General features: G+C 37.8%; 2 protein-coding genes and 1 long non-coding RNA gene across 6 annotated transcripts in view; all 3 read left to right on the top strand.

The window, feature by feature from the left end:
• LOC106157515 (uncharacterized) overlaps positions 1–17314 on the top strand; it is a 33357-nt gene extending 16043 nt beyond the window's left edge. For 2 of the 3 annotated variants that reach the window (XM_087017501.1, XM_087017503.1), the window contains 3 exons: positions 12327–12462; positions 16392–16465; positions 16793–17314. In XM_087017501.1, coding sequence (XP_086873627.1) covers positions 12327–12462; positions 16392–16465; positions 16793–16839 — 257 coding nt within the window. In that variant the 3' untranslated portion in view covers positions 16840–17314. Of the gene's footprint in view, positions 1–60; positions 591–12326; positions 12463–16391; positions 16466–16792 lie in introns of those variants that run through there. The other variant, XM_087017502.1, reaches the window with a different exon arrangement.
• LOC106178859 (uncharacterized) lies at positions 1377–4464 on the top strand. Of its 2 annotated transcripts, none has more exons than XR_015335446.1 (4): positions 1377–1479; positions 2337–2469; positions 3520–3593; positions 3893–4464. It is a non-coding gene; the product is annotated as an uncharacterized LOC106178859 (long non-coding RNA). The 2 variants fall into 2 exon arrangements; XR_015335445.1 differs by lacking the exon at positions 1377–1479 and adding an exon at positions 1767–1885.
• Positions 17315–19514: 2200 nt separating the features above from the next.
• On the top strand, positions 19515–23648 carry LOC106160882 (uncharacterized). The gene is made up of 3 exons (XM_087018201.1): positions 19515–19596; positions 21429–22079; positions 22427–23648. The coding sequence occupies exons 2-3, from the start codon at positions 21561–21563 to the stop codon at positions 23519–23521; spliced, it is 1614 nt and encodes a 537-aa protein (XP_086874327.1). The 5' UTR covers positions 19515–19596; positions 21429–21560; the 3' UTR covers positions 23522–23648.
• Positions 23649–24126: the final 478 nt, after the last annotated feature.

Genomic DNA, 24126 nt, shown 5'->3' with positions numbered 1-24126 from the left:
ATTATAGATGTACAGTTTATTATCTGACTTTTATATTGTATCTTTATGTTCTGTTTTCAGTTTTATCAGATGAACAGTTTGAGGTTGCACTGGAAAGCTTGACATAATTAGAACAGGTGCTAGAAAATCAAGGTTGAGTGCAATTTGAAAAGAGATCACTTGCAGCATTTTTTGATTTTTTGAATTTCCCATTTCAATTCCTGTAACTGTAAAGTTTTCGATTTGTTGGAATTTTGATACCTGGAGTATAGATTTTCATATTTCTACTGGACATTGCATAGTAAGTTGACAATATACTTTCATGCTCTGAATATATTCTTATGTGGTCAACATAGACTGTTGTAATTGCGACAAAAGGAGAAGTTTTGAAACAAATCATTTTGCACTTGCAAAGCATTAATGTCCGTTTGCTTGTAAACTTACTTACCACTTGTTTTGATTGTGTATTTGAACACTAAAGATTTTAAATTGGCATGTTATGTTTAGTGTGCTGTATATAATGTGTAGTATTTAGTACTGGGCAATTCATTTTGCCAAATAAATATCGCAAAATGATGCTTGTATAATAAATCCAATAAAATAAGTACAAATTTACTGTTTTGGTGTCCCACTGGGATGGTGAGTGAACTTCGATCGTTTTCCGTCAGAAGAGAAGTGGTTGCCAAAGGCTCTTTGATACAGCAGCAACATCTAATGATGGACAAAATTTCCGAAAAATGGGACAAGGCGGCCAACGTGAACCTTAAATTACTCCGGCGGTACCCTCTTCTCCCTCTTCTTCTTGCCAAAAATCAGTATAACACACGTATTATTTTAAAAAACAAGTACATGTATCTTTTCCTTTCCTGTGCTAAATTTGTCTACAGCTTTAACTTGCTTATGCAGTATATATCTGCTCGGCAAATATACATGTAGTAGTAGTTTATTTCTGGTTGGTGTGGCAACATTAACAACGAGTAATGGACAATAAAAGCACGCAGAGCCTAAAACACAGTGCTGCTGATCAATAAATTATACATGTACATGTATATGCTGCTAATACGCTTTGTACACAAAATCTACAAAGTCCACGGGGCTTTTACGTAGCTCATATAATGGGTGTTATCGCGCTAACAATTTTGTGTAGTTACACTGAGACCCTAAAGATGGCGTAATGAACCCTGTATAAGGCAGCGCGTGACCATTTATTTGCACTTGTTGGCGTAAACAAAAAAATCCCCGACCAAGAGGTCACTATACAGTGTATTATAAATGGCATTTATCAATACATGCAAGTCAGCTGCACGTCACCAGTATGACTTCTTGGAAATGTTGAAATAACCCAGTTAAACAGCTGGTTTTTTAATCACTAATATACTACTAACAGCTTGGTCGATGCCAAACTGGTGTTAAAATTCAGACGCCTCTTATCTCCTGGCCTTCAACATACTGCGTACTGATGTGAGCAGAAGAGGGTCCTGGCCGCTATACCACCTAGCGGTCAGTGAGGATCAACATGTGCTTGATAATTTTCATTTATAAACAACTACCTCTTTAATTATTTCTTACTATAATGGATACACTCGTTTTAAAATTATAGTCCTTTTTTACAAAAAGGTGTGATCGCGTTAACAGTTTTGTGTAGTTACAGCGACACCCTAAAGATGGCGTAATGATTACGCTCACACTCAAAAAAAATCCCCATTTGTATTAAAGTCTCAACTACAAAGCCCATTTCAGCTACAACAAAGAACGTTGTGATGACTACACCTGCAGTGTTTACGACTTTTGTACTTCTTGCCGTAAAAAAAATCCCCGGCCTTGTAATTTTTTTCCGTTCATTATTTTCCGGACTTGAAAATTAAGATCCCTGAAGCTACACTGGTCGGCAATTCTAGTATGGACGGTAAGTCCTAAAATTGACGTTTAAAATAATTTTCATTCCCTCCGAAATCTGTGCTTTGCTTTGTCTCATGCTATGATACTACCAGACCCAGACTTGTGTCGCAGGAAATGCTGGAGGTCCATCTTATGGATCGATGACTGAGGGGTAAACCTTCAAACAAAAATGATTCCATGCTATCTGTGCACCGTATGTGGAACACCATCACTCCGCAAGCGCTACAATACTCATCAATCCCCCAGAATATCACACACATTTTTAATGAGGTTCTGATCTGGGGATTAAGCTGTCCATTTGGGGGTCTGGAGCTGGTACATATATAAGCAGTGAATTCTAGTGAATTGGCTGTACGTGGAGTAGCATTAATTTTATCATGCTGAATCATTTTTATCACCGTGCACTGTCTTACCCCCCAATGTTCACTGATAATGCTGGTGTTTTCACAATCTTATAGGAGAGCACGTGGTGTGGCAATGGTTACGTTACATGGAGTGGGTGATGTACCCCAGTGACGTCAACATGTGTTTGGAGCATGCGTACCAGGATAACATCCGGGGCACTGTCGAGGTGGAGTTCATGGGACTGAGGTAAGATAACGGTATGACAATAAACGACTACCAACATCGGGCCTGGTTATTAATATAAGTCGCGAATTTAGAGGGGGGGGGGGGTGTCAGGGGATCCTGACCCCCCTTCCATTTCTGAAAGAAAAAATCACACCAATGGCCCCCTCAATAGTTCTAAACCGTAACAAGCACCGTTCGCCATCTATATTACCAAAACTTTTCGTCCTCTTTCAGAGAACCCCACCCTGAGCTTCAGAGATAACTCGACACTAACCTCTTCACTATAGCCTATCTTCATCGTGTCAAGTTACCTCTGACCACATTCGATTGCCCCCACCGCCCGCCAATCGAATTTAAAGCCCGCCCTCAATGACTCATTGAACGATCTAGCCACTGAACGCGAACGAGCCAAAGCGCGCTTTGTTAAAATCCGGACCAATCAAAGGCTGAACATCAGGGACTTGCCGTAACCTGTGGGCCGCACGCAAAATACATTCCCTCAGTAGATAATGATGCAGGGCCTCACACTGCTCTGGTTTCAATTCCGATATACTCATATTTTGCAAAGAATCAAGAGATAACTTAACACATTATTTTACGTAGTCACTCGTAGGAGACGCCATGCTTTCTTTGTGTAAGGTTATGCAAAATTTTTGAAACTTGGATTCGATTGGCTTATATAAACTAGGCCAAACTATTTTCGTCAGAAGTAACTTGACACGATGAAGAGAGGCTATAGTGAAGAGGTTAGTGTCAAGTTATCTCTGAAGCTCAGGGTAGCGAACCCCGAACCCCACGACAAGGGGGGGGGGGGGGGGGGGGGGGGCTTTGCATCGGCGGACGCCCCTTCAAATAATCCTAGACCAGTCCCTGATTAACCACTGAGAGAAATTTTGTTGGCCAATTCAGTAGGACATTTTGCACAGTTGAGGATCTTGTTGTACACAGGTTTTGCCAGTTGAAGCTACTATTTAAATCTTTTAAAATCTGAATTTGTACGAAATTTTTCCTTAGGAAAAAAGGCATATTTTAATTCAACAAAAAGACAATAACCGACATTTTATATTGCAGACGCAGTATAAATTTTGCAACAATGTTGGATCACTGTAAAGACACTAATGAAGACTTTCAAATTCAGAGACTTGGTGAGGAGTGTTTCATGTAGGGTTATACTGTATATATCTGTAATACAAGATACATTCTGCTTCATTTCCTTGTCAGTTAAATATTGGCTAATAAAAAATAATAATATTTATTCATTATTTTCGTCTTTAGTCCAGATGACAAACTTTAAATAATGCGTATCAGTTATGGGCTCTATTACTGTATAATAATAATAATAATAATAATAATAATAATAATAATAATCCAAAATATGTTACCTAAATGCAGAATAATGTTTGACATAAGACTTTAATATCGTATCTTTATGTTCCGTTTTCAGTTTTATCGGATGAACAGTTTGAGGTTGGACTGAAAAGCTTGACGTAATAAGAACAGGTGCTTGGAAATTCAGGTTGAGTGCAATTTGCAAAGAGATCACTTGCAGTATTATTTGGTTTTTTGGACTTGCAAATTTTAATTTCCGTTTCTGTGACTGTAAATTTTTGAAAGCATATGCTTCTGTTTGGTTGGAATTTTGATTCCTTGAATATTGATTTTCATATTTCTACTGGACAGTGCCGAGTAAGTTGACAATACTATAATGATCAGAATGTACTGTAATGTATGGTCAACATAGGCTGTTAGGACAAAAGAAGCAAATAATTTGCATCTGCAAAGAATTAACGTTTGTATGCTTGTAAACTTATTCCCCACTTGTACTGATTGTGTATTTGAATACTAAATATTTAAAATTGTAGTATATACATGTATAACACTGATGTTATGTTTAGTATGCTGTATATAATATGTGGTAGTTAGTACTGGGCAATTAATTTTGCCAAATAAATACAACAATTTGGAGCAAAATGGTGGCTGTATAATAAAACCAATTAAAACAATCCAAATGTTCTGTCCAGGTGTCACTGTTATTCATATTGGGAAGGTAAGTGAATTTTAAACGCTTGTGGTCAGAAGATAAGTGGTTGCCAAAGGCACCTCGATACAGCAAGATCTAATGATGGTCAAAATTGGCTGAAAATTACTCCGGCGGTACCCCCTTCTCCCCCTTCTCCTTTCCATAAGGCATTAAAAACATGTGCATTTAGTTCTTCTTCTTTTAACCTTGCCTGTACACAGGTATATACTTACATTTCCTTGCCCCTCCCCACAATCACTGTCTGAGTTTAGACAGGCGTGGGTTAACTATATATGTGAGTACACTTTCTCTGAAATTCCTTTACAATAAGGAAGAATCACTAGCTTTTTTAACTGTATCCGTTGGCTCACAGTTGACATTTATAAGAGGGTCCTGGTCGCTATACCACCTAGTGGTCAGTGAGTATCAACATCTCACATCAGTCTGATGAAGGTCTACGCCCAGGTTGGCCGTAAGCTAACGGTATGAAATTATTTCGGTTTGCGTTTTACAATTTTCATTTAAGATCCAACTACCAAGAACATTTTAGCTCATTTACTAAAATGTGGTTTTGATTTTTTACTACGGTTAGTTTATCGTTGGTGGTAGAATTATTTTTTTTTGTGAAAAAATCCCTTTCAGACGTTGGTTTAACATGATTTTCTGTATCACTTGATACACTGTATACGCATTGCGTTAGGGGTGACACTTTTTTGCTAGGGAAGTAAAAAAACACAGCAATATCATAAAGCTGTTTCTAGTCACTTCTTCTTGAAAATCTTGACATAGCCCACATAAACGTTTGGATATAGACGGTGTCAGAGGTTGATAGCGAGGAAATTTTTTAAAAAGTTGACGAAACTAAACACGTTAGCAGACTAAGTACCACCTCTTATCACATTTTTTACTCATATGCAAACTCTGTGTCTTGTTGCATTAATGATATTGTTTAGTTACAGTAGGGCCCTAAAGATGGCGTGATGATTGCGCTCACAATAAAAAAAAATACCCGTGTGTAGAAAAGTTTCTTATGGGAATTTCCATTATAGCTGACAACGAAACAGCAGTGTGACGATTAATACTTCTTAGAGTAAACAAAAAAAAAAAAAAAAAAAAAAAAAAATCCTCGGTCCTGCATGTTTCCATTCGTTTAATATCTATGCCATGTCAACACACGCAAGTCAGTTTCTTTTTACGTCTTTTTGGAAATGTTGACTTAATGCACATAATCGTCCGGAGATAGACGGTGCCAGGTGTTGATAGTGAGACAGAGAAATCTTGACGAAACTATACGCTTTCACAGACTAAATACCACTTCTTAACGCATTTTTACTTAAATTCAAACTCTGTTTTTGTGACTATGTGTGATCCTGTTAATAATATTATTTAGTTACAATAGAGCCCTAAAGATGGCATGATAATCGAGCTTACACTCAAAAAAATTCCCGTATGTATAAAAGACCATTATATAGCTAACAACGAAGCAACGGTGTATTGATTTGTTCTTGGCGTAAACAAAAAAATCCCCAGCGTTTCAGTTTCTATCCATTTATTATTTATGCCATGTCAATACACGCAAGTCAGTTTATAGTTACGACTTCTTGGAAATGTTGACATAACCCGCTTAATCAGCTGATCGGCGTTTGATTATTCTTTTATGAAACTGTTTTCAAAAGTGCACTGCCTTTCTTAACGCCGGTAACCTTACAACTGAAAACCATAAATCATGCACACTGTATCGATTTTGTCACATTTAGGATCGATATAGACGGTGTCACAGATGATTTTGAGAAATATAAAAACTGGAGGAAATAAAATATGTCAACGGGCTAAATACTGCCTCTTAACACCCTTTTTATTTAAAATTACCCCCCATATTCTCAGTTTTGTTACTTTTAAGTTTTAAAAATGTGCCATTGCGTTAACAACGTTAACAAAGACCCTAGAGACGGCACTGTGATCACTCACAACTCAAAGGTCTCTTTTGGTGCACCTTTGTACCTTTTGACTGCAAATTAAGCAAATTATTGCACCTTCAAGTATTGTAACACGTTTATATACGCTTATCGCACATGCGCGGACATTTGATTCCTGTGTTCGGGAGCGGTCTCTTATCCATATTGTTTACTAGTGGTGGTGCAACTTAGATAAACAAACACACATTCTCACAGTGATATTAAACGTGTGAGGTCATGGACTGAAACTGGTGGTACTCTGGATATGGACGGTAAGTTATTGGCGCTCAGTTTTTGGTATTTCGTTCAAGATTTAGGGCAGAGTGCCCTAATTCTGTTACCGGGTACGTGTACGTGTAGGCCCCTACGTACGTTACGTTTGGTAAGAATTAGGACAAAGTTGACAAGTTGAAGTAGGTGTAGCTCATTGTGTAAATATGAATTTTACCGATAACTGATGTATTGTTGACCCACCTCCCCTAATCCACATATGCTCTTTCAAGATATGGGATCAGATTTAGCACATGGCCTTGTAATTGACCTTTTTCTTCAAGGTCATTCCACCCCTAATGCTATTTTGCAGGGGAATCCTCCGCCACTGGCTTCAGCCAGTTATTAGGATTCCCCATAGGGGAATACTATTGTTTTTGGTATTCTTCTTCTTCTTCTTCTTCTTCTTCTTCTTATTTTTTCGTCAAAAAAGTTCTTTCTAAAATTCTGAAAAAATTCATACTGATAGCCTATGAAAAGTTATTCCGGTCCACCCAATTTTTTTGACCTTGACCTAATTTTCAAGGTCACAGAGCCTTTTAAAGTGAAATTTTTGCAAATTTCAAATGCAATATCTCCTAGAATTTTCAACATTTTGACAAATCCTTCCACAGGTGAGGTCACACAATAATTCTATATCAAGTGACCTAATTTTAGGAAAGTAGGTCAGGTCAAGGTCAACCTATTGCAAAATATGCTCCAGGAGGTTGACACTCGGCAGGGGGTAAACCAGATGTCACAGAGCCACAAGGCGATGTGAAAAGTTGCCCTAGATATCTATCCAGTGCAGTATCTAATAATATTGACAATTGACTGATTAGTTTTTTTAATATAGATTTTTAAATATTATTAATTTCACAGAAATAGTGACTGTCATTTTCTCCATGAAATATTGATTTTTTGTGATGTAATAGGGTACATGTATTTCATGTATTCACAGGTATAAATATATATATATGTAATAGTATATTGTAGCGTACATTGATATAAGTGCCTTATTATAAATAGCTCTTGTATATAAATATGTGATATGAATATGCATACTGGTGTTAGCGCCCTTTTTATGTCACGTGGGTCATGTGACCCTGGACTATAAAAGCGGTTGGCGCGTAATTCAAAGTGTGATACACCAGTGATCGGCTGTGTAGATAGTACGAATAAAGATTTTTCTAAAAGGACAATACATTTGTTGTCGTGCCTCGGTTACAAAAATGGCGCAGTCGACAGGATTACCAAATGCTCAGCAGTCAAATGTGACTTTCCTGGACTAAAATGTGGATCGTTTTTTCTTTCATTGAGATCGGATACACTTTTCTGATGAAGCCGTGAGCTCCGATCAAGCACAAAGTTGTACAGGTGAGCTCGTGACTTTCTTATGACAAAGTCAGAAATACGATTATATTCTGAGCATTAAATTAACTATTCGCCGATCTAAGATTATCACATCTTGGTCTATCGGAAATTGAGCTCCAAAATCTCCACTTTGCGGACTTATAATAGTAAAATTGGTTCTGAGAGGAGGTTCATCGATATCCTTCTCCGCTTCTCCATAGTGTGGAGCTACAATGAAAACTGACTTACAGACTGATCTCCGACAGATTGGTGATTCAGATACGATTTACCGGTATTACTTCCTGGTGAGGTAATCCATGGTGATTCTGAGGTATAACTTTCCTGAAGTATTCTCTGATGATTCCAAGGTGCAACTTCCCGGGGTTATCCCCTGATGATTCCGAGGTGCGATTCTCCGTTGTGACTCCCTGGTGATTCCAGATGTGATTCTCCGATGCGATCCCCTGGTGATTCCCGATGCGATCCCCTTGTGTTACCGATGCGATCCCCTGGTGTTACTGATGTGCGAGTACATCTTCGTAATTCACCGGTCCATTATTGCGTGTGATGAGATCCACCACAGCGGAGGCCTTGTATTCATTCGGAGACAGTGGTCAATCAGAATTCAAGGACTTTCATGATCTAAACGGACAGTGACAATTGTAACTGTGTTCACTATATTATTTTGAAATCGGACTCTACGCATTTAATTCTTTCATTTCTGGATGTGTACAGGCATTAGTTAATTGCAGTGGACGGCGGAATTAAAGGAGGTCGAGCAGAAAGTGATAAGTATACACAATTTTTATCCCCATTTATTGTGTTGCTTTATATGTTTCGCTGATAGTATTACTTCCTGTCTAGTGATCGGCTGTGTAGATAGTACGAATAAAGATTTTTCTAAAAGGACAATACATTTGTTGTCGTGCCTCGGTTACAGTGATAACATGCTATAGTAAACTACCCCAAACATATACCCAACACCCCCAAATCAAATGTCAAATTTGACCTTGACCGTCATTTTCAAGGTCATTTGGCTATTTCATGGAGAAATATTGAAGTGGCCTAAAAGTGATGTTTTGTTGCCCCCCCCCCCCCCCCCCCCCCCCAATGCGCACATGCTCTTTCAGTATATGGGGTCAAATTTAACCCATGACCTTCACATGACCTTGTAAGAGCGTTTCCACACCTATTTTGCAGGGGAATCCTCCGCCACTGGCTTAAGCCAGTTGCAGTCTAGTTATTATTATCATTATTATTATTATTATTATTATTATTATTATTATGTTCAGTCAACTCACACAGATTATAACAGACTATGAAAATGCAAATCCAGGAATACTGTCTATCATAGCAGGAGATTTCAATCACACAAACCTGAAAAAGGGTTTACCTAAGTATTTTCAACAAGTATCGTGCCATACTAGGAAAGATAAAATATTAGACCACTGTTACACAACAATCAGGGGTGCTTATAAATCACTGAAAAGACCACCATTGGATAAGTCAGACCACAACATGATCCATCTCGTCCCAGCATACAAACAACAGCTGAAGCGTGAAAAACCGGTACGTAGAGTAATTCATCAATGTAGTGAGGACGCAATAGAACGACTTCGTGGCTGTTTTGCATGCACTGACTGGGACTTATTTCTCCGGGATTCAGCTGATCTTGATGAATGTGCTGAAGTGACAATGAGCTACATAAAATTCTGCGAGGAATTATGCATTCCGAGTAAAACTGTTACATCATATCAGAACAACAAACCTTGGTTTTGTTCCTCAGTACGTAAACAACTTGTTGCCAGACAGGAAGCATTCAGATTGGGCGATTTGGACGCTATCAAGCGGTCAAAATATGACCTGCGCCGGGCCATCAAGCGCGCTAAGTTGCGGTACAGAGATAAACTTGAGGCAGACATCTCCAGCTGTAATTCTAGTGAGCTCTGGCAGGGAGTGAACAAAATCACCGGCTACAAACCTAAAATCAAACTCTCACCCACGGATGACACCAGCCTACCAGACAAGTTGAATGGATTCTACGCCCGCTTCGACAGACCAAATATTAAATCTCCTATCATCTGTACCCGAGACGAAGAAGCACCCTTCCAGTTGTCAGTAGAAGACACCCGGCTTGGTCTTACTAGATTGAAAGTTAAGAAAGCGGCAGGTCCGGATGGGATCACACCTAGGCTGCTGAAATTATGTGCCGATGAGCTCTCTGCACCCTGAGCTTCAGAGATAACTTGCCACTAACCTCTTCACTATAGCCTATCTTCATCGTGTCAAGTTACCTCTGACCACATTCGATTGCCTCCGCCGCCCGCCAATCAAATTTAAAGCCCGCACTCAATGACTCATTGAACGATCTAGCCAATGAACGCGAACGAGTCAAGGCGCACTTTGTTCAAATCCGGACCAATCAAAGATAAGGCTGAATATCAGGGACTTGTCGTAACCTGTGGGCAGCACGCAAAATACATCATCCCTCAGTAGATAATTATGCAGGGCATCAAACTGCTCTGGTTTCAATTCCGATATACTCCATGCTTTCTTTGTGTACGGTTATGCACTCGGAACTACTCGGATGTCTCCGCACTCGACAATAACTATGTTGTTAGTATGGAGCTTGCGGAATCAGCCCAGGATTGCCGATTGACGGTCAACCAATCAGCGTTTTCACCAAACTTTGGTGAAAAATTTTGAAACATGGATTCGATTGGCTTATACATGTATAAACTAGGTCAAACTATTTTCGTCAGAGGTAACTTGACACGATGAAGATAGGCTATAGTGAAGAGGTTAGTGTCAAGTTATCTCTGAAGCTCAGGGTGACTCTCTGGTGTACTGTGCAACATCTACAATTGGTCTTTACGCTCTAGTTATGTGCCAAAAATATTTAAACAATCTGTGATAATACCTGTTCCAAAGCGCACACCTGTTACCTGTCTTAATGACTATAGGCCTGTAGCTCTAACTTCCATTGTCATGAAGGTGCTTGAGAAATTTGTTCTGCAACATGTGAAATCAAAATTACCGACGTCTTTCGACCCTTTTCAATTTGCATATCGTAAGAACAGGTCGACTGAGGATGCTGTTGCTATTACTTTACATAATGTTCTTACTTTTTTGGATCGTAAAATCCCTAACTATGCACGACTTCTTTTTATTGTCTATAGCTCTGCTTTTAACACGATATCGCCTTTTAAACTTCACGAAAAACTTATTAACTCTCTCCATTTTAGTACATCACTCAGTAATTGGATTTTAAATTTCTTAATTAATCGTACTCAACAGGTCAAAGTCGTCAATAACTTTTCCAAGACTATAGAGATAAATACTGGCACGCCTCAGGGCTGCGTCATCTCGCCTCTCTTATATTCACTGTTTACATCCGACTGTGTTGCTTCGTATCCCGATTGTTTGATTGTTAAGTTTGCGGATGATACCACCTGTGCTGGCCCTATTAGCACTTCCGAGTCTGACTATCGAAATCAAGTTTCGGCCCTTGTTTCATGGTGCTCTGAAAACGACCTCGAGCTAAGTGTTAAAAAGACAAAAGAGATTATTGTAGATTTTAGGAAAAACCCAACAGAAATTAGCCATCTTATGCTGAATGGTTCTGAGGTTGAAATAGTCAGACATTTAAAATTTCTTGGCATACATATATCTGATGATCTTAAATGGCACACTAACATAGATGATATTGTCTGTAAAGCTCAGCAAAGACTTTACTTTCTACGGCGATTGAGGTCATTCTATGTTAACCAAGAACTGCTGGCAAAATTTTACCGGGCGGTGATTGAGAGTGTACTAACACAATCTTTCACCGTCTGGTACGGTAGTGCTACAGCAGAGGACAAGAATCGCCTCAATCGCGTAGTAAAAACTACCAGGCGCATTGTGGGTAGGGACTTGCCGTCTATTGAGTGCTTGTATACGAGACGAGTGCTCAAGAAAGTGAAGTCAATCACGGGTGACCCTGGTCACCCAGCGAATAGCCTACTTATGCATATGTCAACAAGCCGACTACGGTCATTAAAAGCAACCTCCACGCGCACTAAAAATAGTTTTTATCCATCAGCAGTACGTATTTTTAATGAACAAAATGTATTTTAATAATTCCACTTTATCACATTTTATCGACAGATCATACCAATTTTCATTTTATACTTGTATAAATATGACAATAGTTTATTATTATTATTATTATTATTATTATTATTATTATTATGTTCCACAAAGCCGATTATATATCAACAATGCTCACTGTTAATGCTGGTGTTTTCTACAATCTGTAGAAGGAGAGCACGTGGTGTGGCAGTGGTTACGTAACATGGAGTGGGTGATGTACCCCAGTGCCGTCAACATGCGTTTGGAGCATGCGTACCAGGATAACATCCGGGGCAGTGTCGAGGTGGAGTTCATGGGACTGAGGTAACATAACGATATGACAATTAACGACTATCAACATCGGGCCGGATTATTGACAGTGGCGGATTTTATGGGGGTCAGGGGGATCCTGCCCCACCCCTTTCCATTTCTGAAAAAATTACACCAATGACCCCTCTTTAAATAAGAATTTTGAATAGTTGAATCATAGTTCTAAACCATATCAAATGGCACCGTTCGCCCTCTATAATGCCAAAAATTTTCGTGGCGCTTCAGCGGGCCCCGAACCCCACGCTAAGGGAGGGGGGGGGTCGGCTTTGCATCGGCGGACGCCCCCTTCAAATAATCCTGGATCTGCCCTTGATTAACCACTGAGAGAAATTTTGTTGGCCAATTCAGTAGGACATTTTGCACGGTTGAGGATTATCTTGTTGTAGTGCCAGTTGAGGCTAGTACTTAAATCTTTTATACAACATTGGTCAAAAAGGTTGTCCCACCCCCATTTCCATGTACTTTTATTTACAAATGATCACCTCACAGCTGTAAATTGTTAGAAATTGTGCTTTTTATTACAGATACCGTGTCTAACATGATTAATGGTTAAAAAAATACAAAATAGTGGTGAAAATATACACATTTTATACCATTTAGTAAAATTTATAATAGGTACCCCTCAAATCCACTGTTTATTAGCATAAGGGTGTGCTCGTTAAAGATCACGTGCCTAAAAGCTTGTGCGTCTACCGCGTACTGCAATTATCTCCTGTAGACGGCGCGACAAGCCTTCAACATGGGTAACAATTCTGTTATGTGGGATATTGTCCCATTCATCCTTAAGAGCGTGGCGGAATTGGTCAAGATTATTTGGGAATTGGTTCTCCTCTGCAATGCACGTTCCAATAAGGTCGCGCGACAAGGTTATTTTCAGTTGCACCCTGGATTACGCACGCTTGCTCCGCAAGGTGTCGCCTGTGGTGGGGGGGGGGGGGGGCGGCACAGCCCATATGGTTACTGTGGCGAAGGTGACAGGTACTTCCAAACATTTTTTCATAACTGTCATTATTCCTCATTCTATTCACAAATTTGATATTTACGGCAATGGAAAATGTGGCACTGACAAAAGTGGGTCTTGGTGCGTTGACAGGCCGCACAGGTGCCCCCAATTAACCGCCGCCAGAGAAAAGACCCCAAGCATTGAACAACACGACCTGTAGATATTGGAAATTTGGCAAAAGTTAAGCAACTGGGGCTTTATTAGATTTGGGCAGAAATCGAGAGGAATGTCCAGTGAATTGCCAAACCTAGTTCAAGTCTTGGCCCTTGACATCAGTAACGCACCCCTTAGTCAAGAATCTGAAAAAATCAATGTTGGACAGGTATGCTCTATTTTCTACAGGCGTTTTGTGATTTTATCAACTTGATTGCCAAGTGCCAGACCTTTTGTTCCCAGGTACTAGTAGCAAACTTTATCAGATAACAATCTGGCACTAACTACATGTATGCTGCACTAACTGCGCTGTAAACCCAGTTATCAATGCTGTCATCTTTACCTGTATCTTTACCGGTATTATGCCAGTGGTACGTTTGCTACATTTGAGTAAGGAAATATGCTTTGATGCTTATATTTATTTGTAATACGTTAGCGTCAACCTGATAATAAAAACTTGGAAACTTTCAATGTTATTACACAATAACAGTATAATGGTGGGAGATGTTATGATTACATGCTTAGAAGAAATAATAAGAACAGATTATGTGAAATATAAAATGAATTAATTTTATTTGGGTTATTTATTTATTCATTTATTTATTTATTTATTTCAAACCAATTAATTATCAAACATGAAGCTTATTTTTGAAACATTAACAGATATTACTGCAATATAACCCTGCTGGTACACAGATCTACAGTTCTAAAATGCAAATACCTTTCACACACCACTGATGAAATGTGAATAATCATACGTATAAAGCAGTAAAAATATCACAAAATGCGTGTAGGCAAGATATTTCTACAAGTAACCTCATTAATCACTCAGGAAACTTCATAATGCATTTAATAAATGTAGAAATTTGAGCAAAAGAAATTCTACATACAGGCATAACAGATTTACCATATATTACCACCAACCCTAAACTGAATGGGCATAGAAAGAACAAAGTGAATCTCCCTCCCATTAAAAATGAATAATAAAAAAATAATATTAAAAACAGATACTGTCAGTCTTAATACTGAAAAACAATGGCATCTTGCAGCCTTCACTGCCTCACTATTTGCAGACAATGATCTAGTCACTTTAACTGTGTACTTTTGATGAGGCATAGATGCCAGAATAACTCCTTTGAAGTATATTATGAAGGTCTCTTTTGTCATAAATCTGCCACGTATAACCTGAATGTACATGTTGCAATTCACACCGCAGCAGCTTGTCTTAGTAAGGACTCAACCAGTTGAAAACTTGAGGCACAGCTTCAGGGACAAGATCACACCATCTACATGTACCCTTGCTGTGATGATGGATCTACTAGTATCTATGTCTTGTCCTCCTAGTTTCTCTAATACCATTTCCCCTGATCTATGCTCACATCAATCTCTACAACTTTACCAACAGCTACACATTTTTTACATCTGAAAGTATAAAGCCAAAATTGTAATAAAGCACTATCAATTTACTTGTTATATATTGATTTGAGGGCAAAAGTAAAAGGCAGCAACCACGTATCATAATCAAGATAACTGAAAATCAAATATGCATAATCAAATAGCTTTAATTGTATATACTACTGATGATTTAATCTTTAAACTTCAGCATAAATTTTGACTTTCTCTTGTTAAAGCATAGCCACTTTATCAAAATGTGCTTGAACAAATGATAATAATAATAAACAACCTGCACACATGACGGAACATGGAGGTCAATTGCCACAAAATAAGTTGATTTGTACTTGGTAGCCTGAGAAATAGTATCAGGTATTAATTTGAGCAGTAATAATACCACAGAGTTAACAACGACACAAGCATATGGTGTTATGTAACAAAATTCATGCATTACTTGCTGTGGCAGTGTCCTCCTCAACCTATCGTGCACCGCAGGTTTTGATTTTCAATGTCATCAAAAATTTTTATTGTTGTTAGTTTGATGTATGTATCGACTATTCAAATAATATCGTTTGGAAAATAACTAACTGATTTAATTACGCTTTTGCAACATGAAATTATCATTAACTTTGCTGGTTCACGTGTACACAGTACATGTACTTTGCTATCAGTGCTGCTCTTTTCTCCCCAACTCGCCACTGACAGGCTAACCACATCGTTTCAAAACAACGTTGGTATGCTCCTTTACTTTTGGTGTTGGCAGTTTCGCCCCGGGGACATCGTTTTCGGTTAAAAACAACGTATCGTTTTCACCCATCTTTGCATTGCTCCTGTACAAAATGTCCGCTTGCTGCCCCCCCCCCCCCCCAAGAGAAAAATCGTAGCACGTGGGTAGTTACGCAAGACCTGTGACGTAAAACGCGCGCAAGGTTGTTCATGCCGCAAGTGCTCAGGAGATAATTGCAGCACGCGGTAGACGCACACGCTGTTAGGCACGTGATCTTTAACGAGCATACCCTAATGCTAATTTTGTGTGCATTTGGTGACATTTGATGGCGTCTTTTCAATTTTATAGACATTTCTTTACATCTGTAGAGGTCAGAGTGAAACAGTAAATGGTATAAAATATGTATATTTTCACCACTATTTTGTATCTTTTAACCATTAATCATGTTAGACACGGTATCTGTAATAAAAAACACTATCTCTAACAATTTACAGATGTGAGGTGATCATTTGTAAATAAAAGGACATGGAAATGGGGGTGGGACAACCTTTTTGACCAATGTTGTATAGTGAATTTGTACAAGTTCCGTAGGAAAAAAGGCATATTTCAATTAAATGAAAACACAATAACCGTCATTTTATATTGCAGACGCAGTATAAATTTTGCAACAATGTTGGATCACTGTAAAGACACTAATGAAGACTTTCAAATTCAGAGACTTGGTGAGGAGTGTTTCATGCAGTGTTATACTGTATATATCTGTAATGCAAGATACATTCTGTTTCATTTCTTTTTCAGTCAAATGTTGGCTAATAAAAATAATAATATTTATTTATTATTTTAGTCTTTAGTCCAGATGAAAAACTTCAAATAATGCGTATCAGTTATGGACTCTGTTACTGTATAATAATAATAATAATAATAATAATAATAATAATAATAATCCAAAATGTGTTGCTTAAATGCAGAATAATGTTTGACATAAGATAGTTTAAGATGTACAGTTTATTATGAGACTTTTATATCGTATCTTTATGTTCTGTTTTCAGTTTTATCGGATGAACAGTTTGAGGTTGGACTGAAAAGCTTGACATAACTAGAACAGGTGCTAGGAAATCAAGGTTGAGTGCAATTTGCAAAGATATCACTTGTAGTATTATTTGATTTTTTGAATTTTCCATTTCAATTCCTGTGACTGTAAAGTTTCCGATTTGTTGGAATTTTGATGCCTGGAGTATAGATTTTCATATTTCTACTGGACATTGCATAGTAAGTTGACAATATACTTTCATGCTCCGAATATATTCTGATGTCATCAACATAGACTGTTGTAATTGGGACAAAAGAAGACGTTTTGAAACAAATCATTTTGCACTTGCAAAGCATTAATGTCCGTTTGCTTGTAAACTTACTTACCACTTGTTTTGATTATGTATTTGAACACTAAAGATTTTAAATTGGCATGTTATGTTTACTGTGCTGTATATAATGTGTAGTATTTAGTACTGGGCAATTAAATAGCGCAAAATGATGCTTGTATAATAAATCCAATTAAATAAGTCCAAATTTAATGTTTTGGTGTCACTGTTATTCCCATTGTGATGGTGTGTAAACTTCGATCGTTTTCCGTCAGAAGAGAAGTGGTTGCCAAAGACTCTTTGATACAGCAGCAACATCTAATGATGAACAAAATGACCGAAAAATGGGACAAGGTGGCCAACGTTAACCCTACATTACTCCGGCGGTATATACCCCTTCTCCCTCTTCTTTTTGCCAAAAATCAGTATAACACACGTATTATTATAAAAAAAACAAGTATATTTTCCTTTTCTGTGCTAAATTTGTCTACAGCATATTCCTATTAATACAATGTCAGGGCCGTAGCCTCCGGGGGGGGGGGGGGGGGGGGGGGGGAGGGGGGGGAGCTGCCCCCCCCCTGGGATTTGAGGTGCAAAAAAATAATCGCAAATGTAAAAAAAAATAATTGCAAAGTTAGTATCAATTCTGTGAGAAAATGCACTCATGGCCACTAGACAATCATTCAACAACCCGTTTACAAAGGTGTTCTGTTTTAACCCAACTCAGTTATTCCTGATCCTTATTCCTGATCCTGAGACAATCTACGAAATGAAGTCCAATTGGCGTGTTGTGTTGAAAAACATAACTGTTGGGCTACTTATGGCAAAATGAACCCACAATTTCTGACCTCTGGTTGAGCAATAAATAACAGTTAGAATGCACCAGAATGCAGTTTTAGGCCTATACATAGTTTTTAAAAATTTTCCATACCGTAGGAGGGGGACACCCCCTTCCACACCCTCCCCCCTCGGGGGCTTCGCCCCCTCGTGTCCGCTTACTGCCCCCCTGGCATTTTGCCCAGGCTACGGTCCTGAATGCACCTCCGTGTTTGACCGACCGATCTTATAATTCGATAGCGTGTAGCCCCGCAGAAATGGGATTCTTGTTCAGTTTATAGTGTAGTTGCATCAAAATGCTAATTGATTAAAATTGAATCTTCAACAATATTAAACGGAATTAAATATCACAAGAAAATCTCCGTGTTTGGCCTAATAATTAGCTTAACTGTTTCATTGTAGAATTTACAGGCTAAATCAGGTCCAAAACGTACGCTTGACCTCGTTCTCATATCGAGGCACGACGTTTGGCCCATGTGGTGTTATCGCGCTCACAATGTTGTGTAGTTACACTAAGACCCTAAAGATGGCGTAATGAACTCCTTTATAACGCAACGCGTGACCATTTTGCACTTGTTGGAGTAAACAAAAAAATCCCCGACCAAGAGGTCACTATACAGTGTATTAAAATGCCATTTATCAATACATGCAAGTCAGACGACGTCAGCAGTAATATATGACTTCTTGGAAATGTTAAATTAACCCACTTTAACAGCTGGTCGGTTTTTGATCTCAGATAAAAAATTGATTGATTATATTTGCTTATTAAAGTCAATAAAGGTTATCCATGATGTAAACAAAGCTTACTGAACCAATGTTTTATTTTGTGTAGTTAATCCGAGACGCTACAGGTAGCGTAAAGAAGCCCCGGTTTTTGTAAAAGCTTCTCTAGAATAGATCTAGAAATAACTATGTATCAATGGATAAAAATTCAAATTGCTGCGCCCCCGGTTTGGCAAAGGTTTTATGATTGATACTTGTAGTTTAGATTTAACTTAAAGGTAGGCCTACATAGCGCATGGATTCAAAGATGAATTTAAAAGACCAGGAAGCAGATTTGACACGTCTTTGCATGATGAGGTAGGTCTACCAGTACATGTACACGATGTACATGAAGTAGGCCATTTTGTATATGAAGTAGGCCTATATATAGGCCTATATGACGACGGATCTAAACATGAACATTCTATTCGGATGGAGCATGGATTCCACACGGTGCACCGTGTATTAATACTAGTGTTCATAGTCTGAACCAGCCGCTCAACCATATACCAGTATATTTACTGAAAAAACCCAGATCACTAAACACACCTACAGTACATGTAGGTTAATCAAAAATTCCCACCACTACATGCATTAACTTACGGTACTTAATTACAAATAAATGCCATTTTAAAAGTAAATCAGTTGCTGATTTATGGTGAAGTGTTCATAAACATATACCTTTTCAGCAGCGCATATTAAAATAACCTTATCAACTAGGCCTACTCCCCTAGAGTGTTGAATGGTGCGTGAGTGCAGAAAGGTGAGGGTCACAGGCAACTTACATGTAAATATCACGTGAACAGTAAAATGGTCGCCATATTGTACACTTTACATGAACAAGCACATAATTTAACAAATGGAGTAATTTACTAAAAGTATTCAATATATTAAGGGTAAGTTTGCTCTGCTACATTTTCACATTATGTACCAGTATACATGTACTTTAAAGATTAGGAGCGGGAAGTCACAGTGGTAGGGCCTACGTTTTAAATGTGTGTGATCAGAGGCACAAATTAGGATGATGTTGAGGAAGACTGTTGTAATGTAGTACTGTATATTTCGTAATGTAGTACTGTATACTATACTCTAATATGTGCTGAAATTTACCTACGGGCGTAAAGGTAATGATTATCACACCGGCTATCTGTTATACCCGCTAAAGCACTGGCTACATGGTCTGACGTCAGCTTTCAACTACGCAATTTGACTGTCAACAAGACACACTGCTTAAGACACACTGAATAACAAAAGCGCTTCAACAAGTATATAGATATTCATAGAGAATTCATATAGAGGTTTCATACAGCGGAAAATGTCTAAACACTTTCTGTTTCGTGAATGATCGATTTAAAATAGGGACGTTCAACATAAGTGATGAATCATGTAAATTAGGCCTTAGTAGGCCTACCTGCTTTCGGCTGTTACAGTTATATCAGCACGAGTGGGGTCGATACGTTAGAATTGTTTCCTTACCCATTTAGGAAATGCAGAAATAAATATTGTGATGTTTTAAAATGATGTTGTCTCCTCGAAATGTTTTAAAGAAAATACATCAAGTTAAAATGCAAATGTTATAATATTCATCAGTTTGAGCTTCATGAGGAAACTGGAACTTTTTACAGCAATTTTATACCTTCTACTCTGAAATATGGATTCAATGGTTTAAATTTTAATGTCTCAAAAGCATTGGCTATATTGCCTTTTATAAAGATTAGGCCAATAAATATTAATATTGTATAAAATATGCAATATCGATAATAAATTTACTGTAAAAACATCATTGTATTAAAATAGGAAGGCTCTATCGGTATGATTAAAAGGTAAGTTAATTTAAAGATTGCTATACAAAAAGGATACAGCTACAATATAAAAGCTACATAAACATGTTTACTACTACTTATAAAGACTAAAAGCCAGGAGATGCTTGGTAAAAATTTAAAAAGATAATTGGAAACTGTCACTCATGATAGACGCTGTTTTATTTGGTACCCTCTCAAGATAATAGTGTGTAATCAACTTACGTCACGACAAATAATTGTAACTCTAGTCATTATTAATAAACATTACACTTCCTTGTACAACATGCTACTCCACGAAACATTACCTGACACCACGAGTGATTCACATAAACTACTATTTTTTTCCAAAGCACAAAGACCTCGGTTGACCTCTCTATTGAAGTATAGGTGTGACTACAAATTCTAAAGGGGTAAGATCTGCCCTAAGCATATCACTTGTGGTCTAAAGTAACTTTCTCCGGTTTTTACTCCTCAGTTGCACGCTCATAATATACAGTTGATGAACACTTTTAACTTAAAAGTAAAAATACTTCCCTTAAACACCTGTAAAAGTTCGGTAAAATGGACACATTCCTGGTAAAAGCTTTCAGTTTCCTTAAAGAAGTACATTCCTGCCTTACTTTTCTTCTAAACTGGCATATGGTATTATATCTCCACTGATTTCAATAGGATCTTTACGGTTTTTATTCCTTTCTTTGGTTTTCTTTTGTATTGGTGCCGAAAGTAATTACGACAGTTTTAAAGGCTCTCCAGAAACACATCTTTTAAATAAATTTTGATGATTTATATCTTCACACTTCTACACTAAATTCGTATCAATTTGATATTGTAAAGTTTAATAGTTTTTTTACCTGTTAGGTGTACTGAAATGTGTTATAATGACACGTGCATTATTATTATTATTATTATTATAAATCTTCTTTCAGCTGCTATCAACAGGTCGTGGATACACACTCAGCCGCACCTCACCGTAACACACGTATGTCATAGAGCTTAGTTGATTGTGGCCTTCTGTTGGAAGGAAGATTGTTGATGTGAATACACATCTGCCTACCAATATGGTGCACAAAATTAATGATTGGCCGGGACACTGGAACCCCAGAAATCTATTGCTGCAGTTATTTGAAAAGGAATTATTGATGGTTAAAATCTGCAATAACATTCAGGAACGTAAAATGTTAATAGATACTGCCGGATACCATCAAGAAGTTGCACATCTGCCGGTCACAGATCCAGAATTCGCAAATGGTTTCAATCTGTTTTTCATCCCTGAAACCGCAGAGCAAAGCAATGCCGAGAATTGGTATCAGTATTTAAGTCAATTAACAAAAAATACGACCATCCATTATGTGAACGCTTTTAATACATTTGAAGCACAACTAAAAGACGTCCATATACAGGACAGAAAAGGGCACGAATTCGGTGATCCTATGACGATGTTCAACTCTACAATGCTAGATGAAGAAAAAGGCGATGTAAAGATAAACAAAGACTATATAGAGGCCAACGGGGTATTCGGCAACAAAGGGAGAGCAGCAAAACAATTCGCGGAAGCTAGCCGTTTTGCTCAAAACAGTGTAAGGAAATAAGTTTCAGTATTTTTTGTAAGGTTAATTAAAAGAAAATATTTACATGTTAAATAATCACCTTGCTAGTGTACCGTTTGAGGTAATTGATACTACATGCTTGGTGGGCATTGCATGCCTGTTTGGTTATACGTAAATTGTAAATTGACAGTTAATATGCATTACAGTTGACATATTCCTAATTGTTTCTGAATTTCTAGTAGTTTGCTGTTATTTTGCAAAATGTCATTTGTATTATTTGTCCTTTTCATTGTTGTTGTTGTAGAATTGGATATCAATTGTCTGTTCAATACTTCCCGAAGGGAAGAATATTGTCAAATGTTAACTTATCATTTCAGACTGCACCAATAATAACGTTGCCATTGGGCTGTAAACTCAGTGATTCCAAGCCATTGCAAAGACAGGAATTAAAACAAGTTGTTGAAATGCTGCGTGACAAAAACTTTACGGAAGTACTACAATTTCTGAAAAGGAAGCGCGTGATATTCTCAAGGCTGTTGGCCACTTTAATGAACCACATGAATGAAAAATTACTCTCAGCTTATACACGGTGCGTCGAAGTTGGTCACCAAATGGATGACGACTATATGAGACGTTCAAATGCATCTCAAGTTCTTCCTATTGAATTTGTGTTGAAAACATACACTGAAAAAGAGTTATTAGTTAACACCATTGCCAATATCGACCTTCAATACCTGCCTAAGGTGAATTCTATTAAGAACAACACCCATTTAGTTCCAAATGACACACAACAACTGAAAACAGACGACCCCAAAGAAACGGAATACATACAGGTTTTGGAAATAAAAGTGTTAAAATGCAAGGTCATGCGACTTAAAATGGAAGTCGAGCATGAGACACGACTGACAATCTTAACGCTGATAGAGGCGTCACTATCAACTGTCTTCTCAGCCGTGTCTTCACCATCTCAGTCAGAGAGTTTGAGTTCTCTGGAGTGGGAGGACTCTCCAAACGGTACGCTCCGTCAGTTACTAGTCATAGCAAGGGGACGTGAGCCATTGCCTCCTGACGGGTCTGCATTTGTAATAAGTACTGTATATATTACACTTTCGAGGGCCAAATCCGACGAGAGGCTAAAGAAAATCTATCAGCCACTTTCAATGTCAGCTCTGTACGGTTCAAACACAAAGGAGAAAATTGGTAATGCCACCTTACCCCTATTCATAGCGAAGGTGCACAAGCAATTGTCCCGTCACAGGTCTGCATTAATTATACGTATTGAACAGAGTATAAATTTAAGTGCCAATTACGAAAAGGGACCAAAGAAAATCTTGCAACAATTTGCAAGTCTTGCCATTCCAGATACAAAAGAGGACAATATCCAATATCAGACTATTGAAAATTTGGAGCAAAATTTAATTAAGAAGCTCTCAAGCAAAAAGGTTTATGAGCAAGAAATTGCAAAAATATGACTTTGATTTTTCATTTTTTACATATTGGCACTTTGCAATGTGTGACTTGGAAGTGGCATGCTCATGGAGCCATATGGTAGTAACATTTCGAGAATGTCCCAATTATGTAAAATAGATTATTAAAAGTTTTTTTTTTTTTTTTTTTTTGGGGGGGGGGGGGTAACATTGTGTTATACTGCCTCATAATTAACACACAAGGCAGCAAAGCTGTCAAATGTACAGACAAAAAACAAAATAAATATGTAAAAAATAGGTCATTTTGTCAATTTTGATGCAATAATAAATAATGCTGTCAATCAACACTGAATTTCAATCATGAACAACAGATAAATTATGGTCAATAACAGAAGTGAACAGGAGAGATATTTTCTGACAGTATTCCAAATTATCTTTGTTGATCCATCCTCCATTTTTGATGGTATTCCAACAGAAAAAATAGATACCTGTCAATGTAAACATTAAAATCTGACCATCTTCCAGAAGGCCCAGAAGACCGTCTCAATCCGCCCCTGCAATAAGATTACAGTTTCAGGACCACAAGAGTTCAAATTCATATAATGAAAATACACAATATTTGAAAAATGATAACAGTGTATAAAATGATA

Source organism: Lingula anatina, chromosome 7 (genome assembly GCF_051362555.1).
Source record: "Lingula anatina isolate TDL-2025a chromosome 7, LinAna3.0, whole genome shotgun sequence".
Classification (NCBI taxonomy): domain Eukaryota; kingdom Metazoa; phylum Brachiopoda; class Lingulata; order Lingulida; family Lingulidae; genus Lingula; species Lingula anatina.
Note: the sequence above shows the minus strand (reverse complement) of the source record. Positions and strands in the feature narration are given on the sequence as shown.

Coding starts and splice junctions, on each gene's coding strand:
- LOC106160882 (XM_087018201.1), top strand. CDS start 21,561: ATGGTGCACAAAATTAATGATTGGCCGGGACACTGGAACCCCAGAAAT. Junction 22,080..22,426: donor GCCGTTTTGCTCAAAACAGT/GTAAGGAAATAA, acceptor TTATCATTTCAG/ACTGCACCAATAATAACGTT.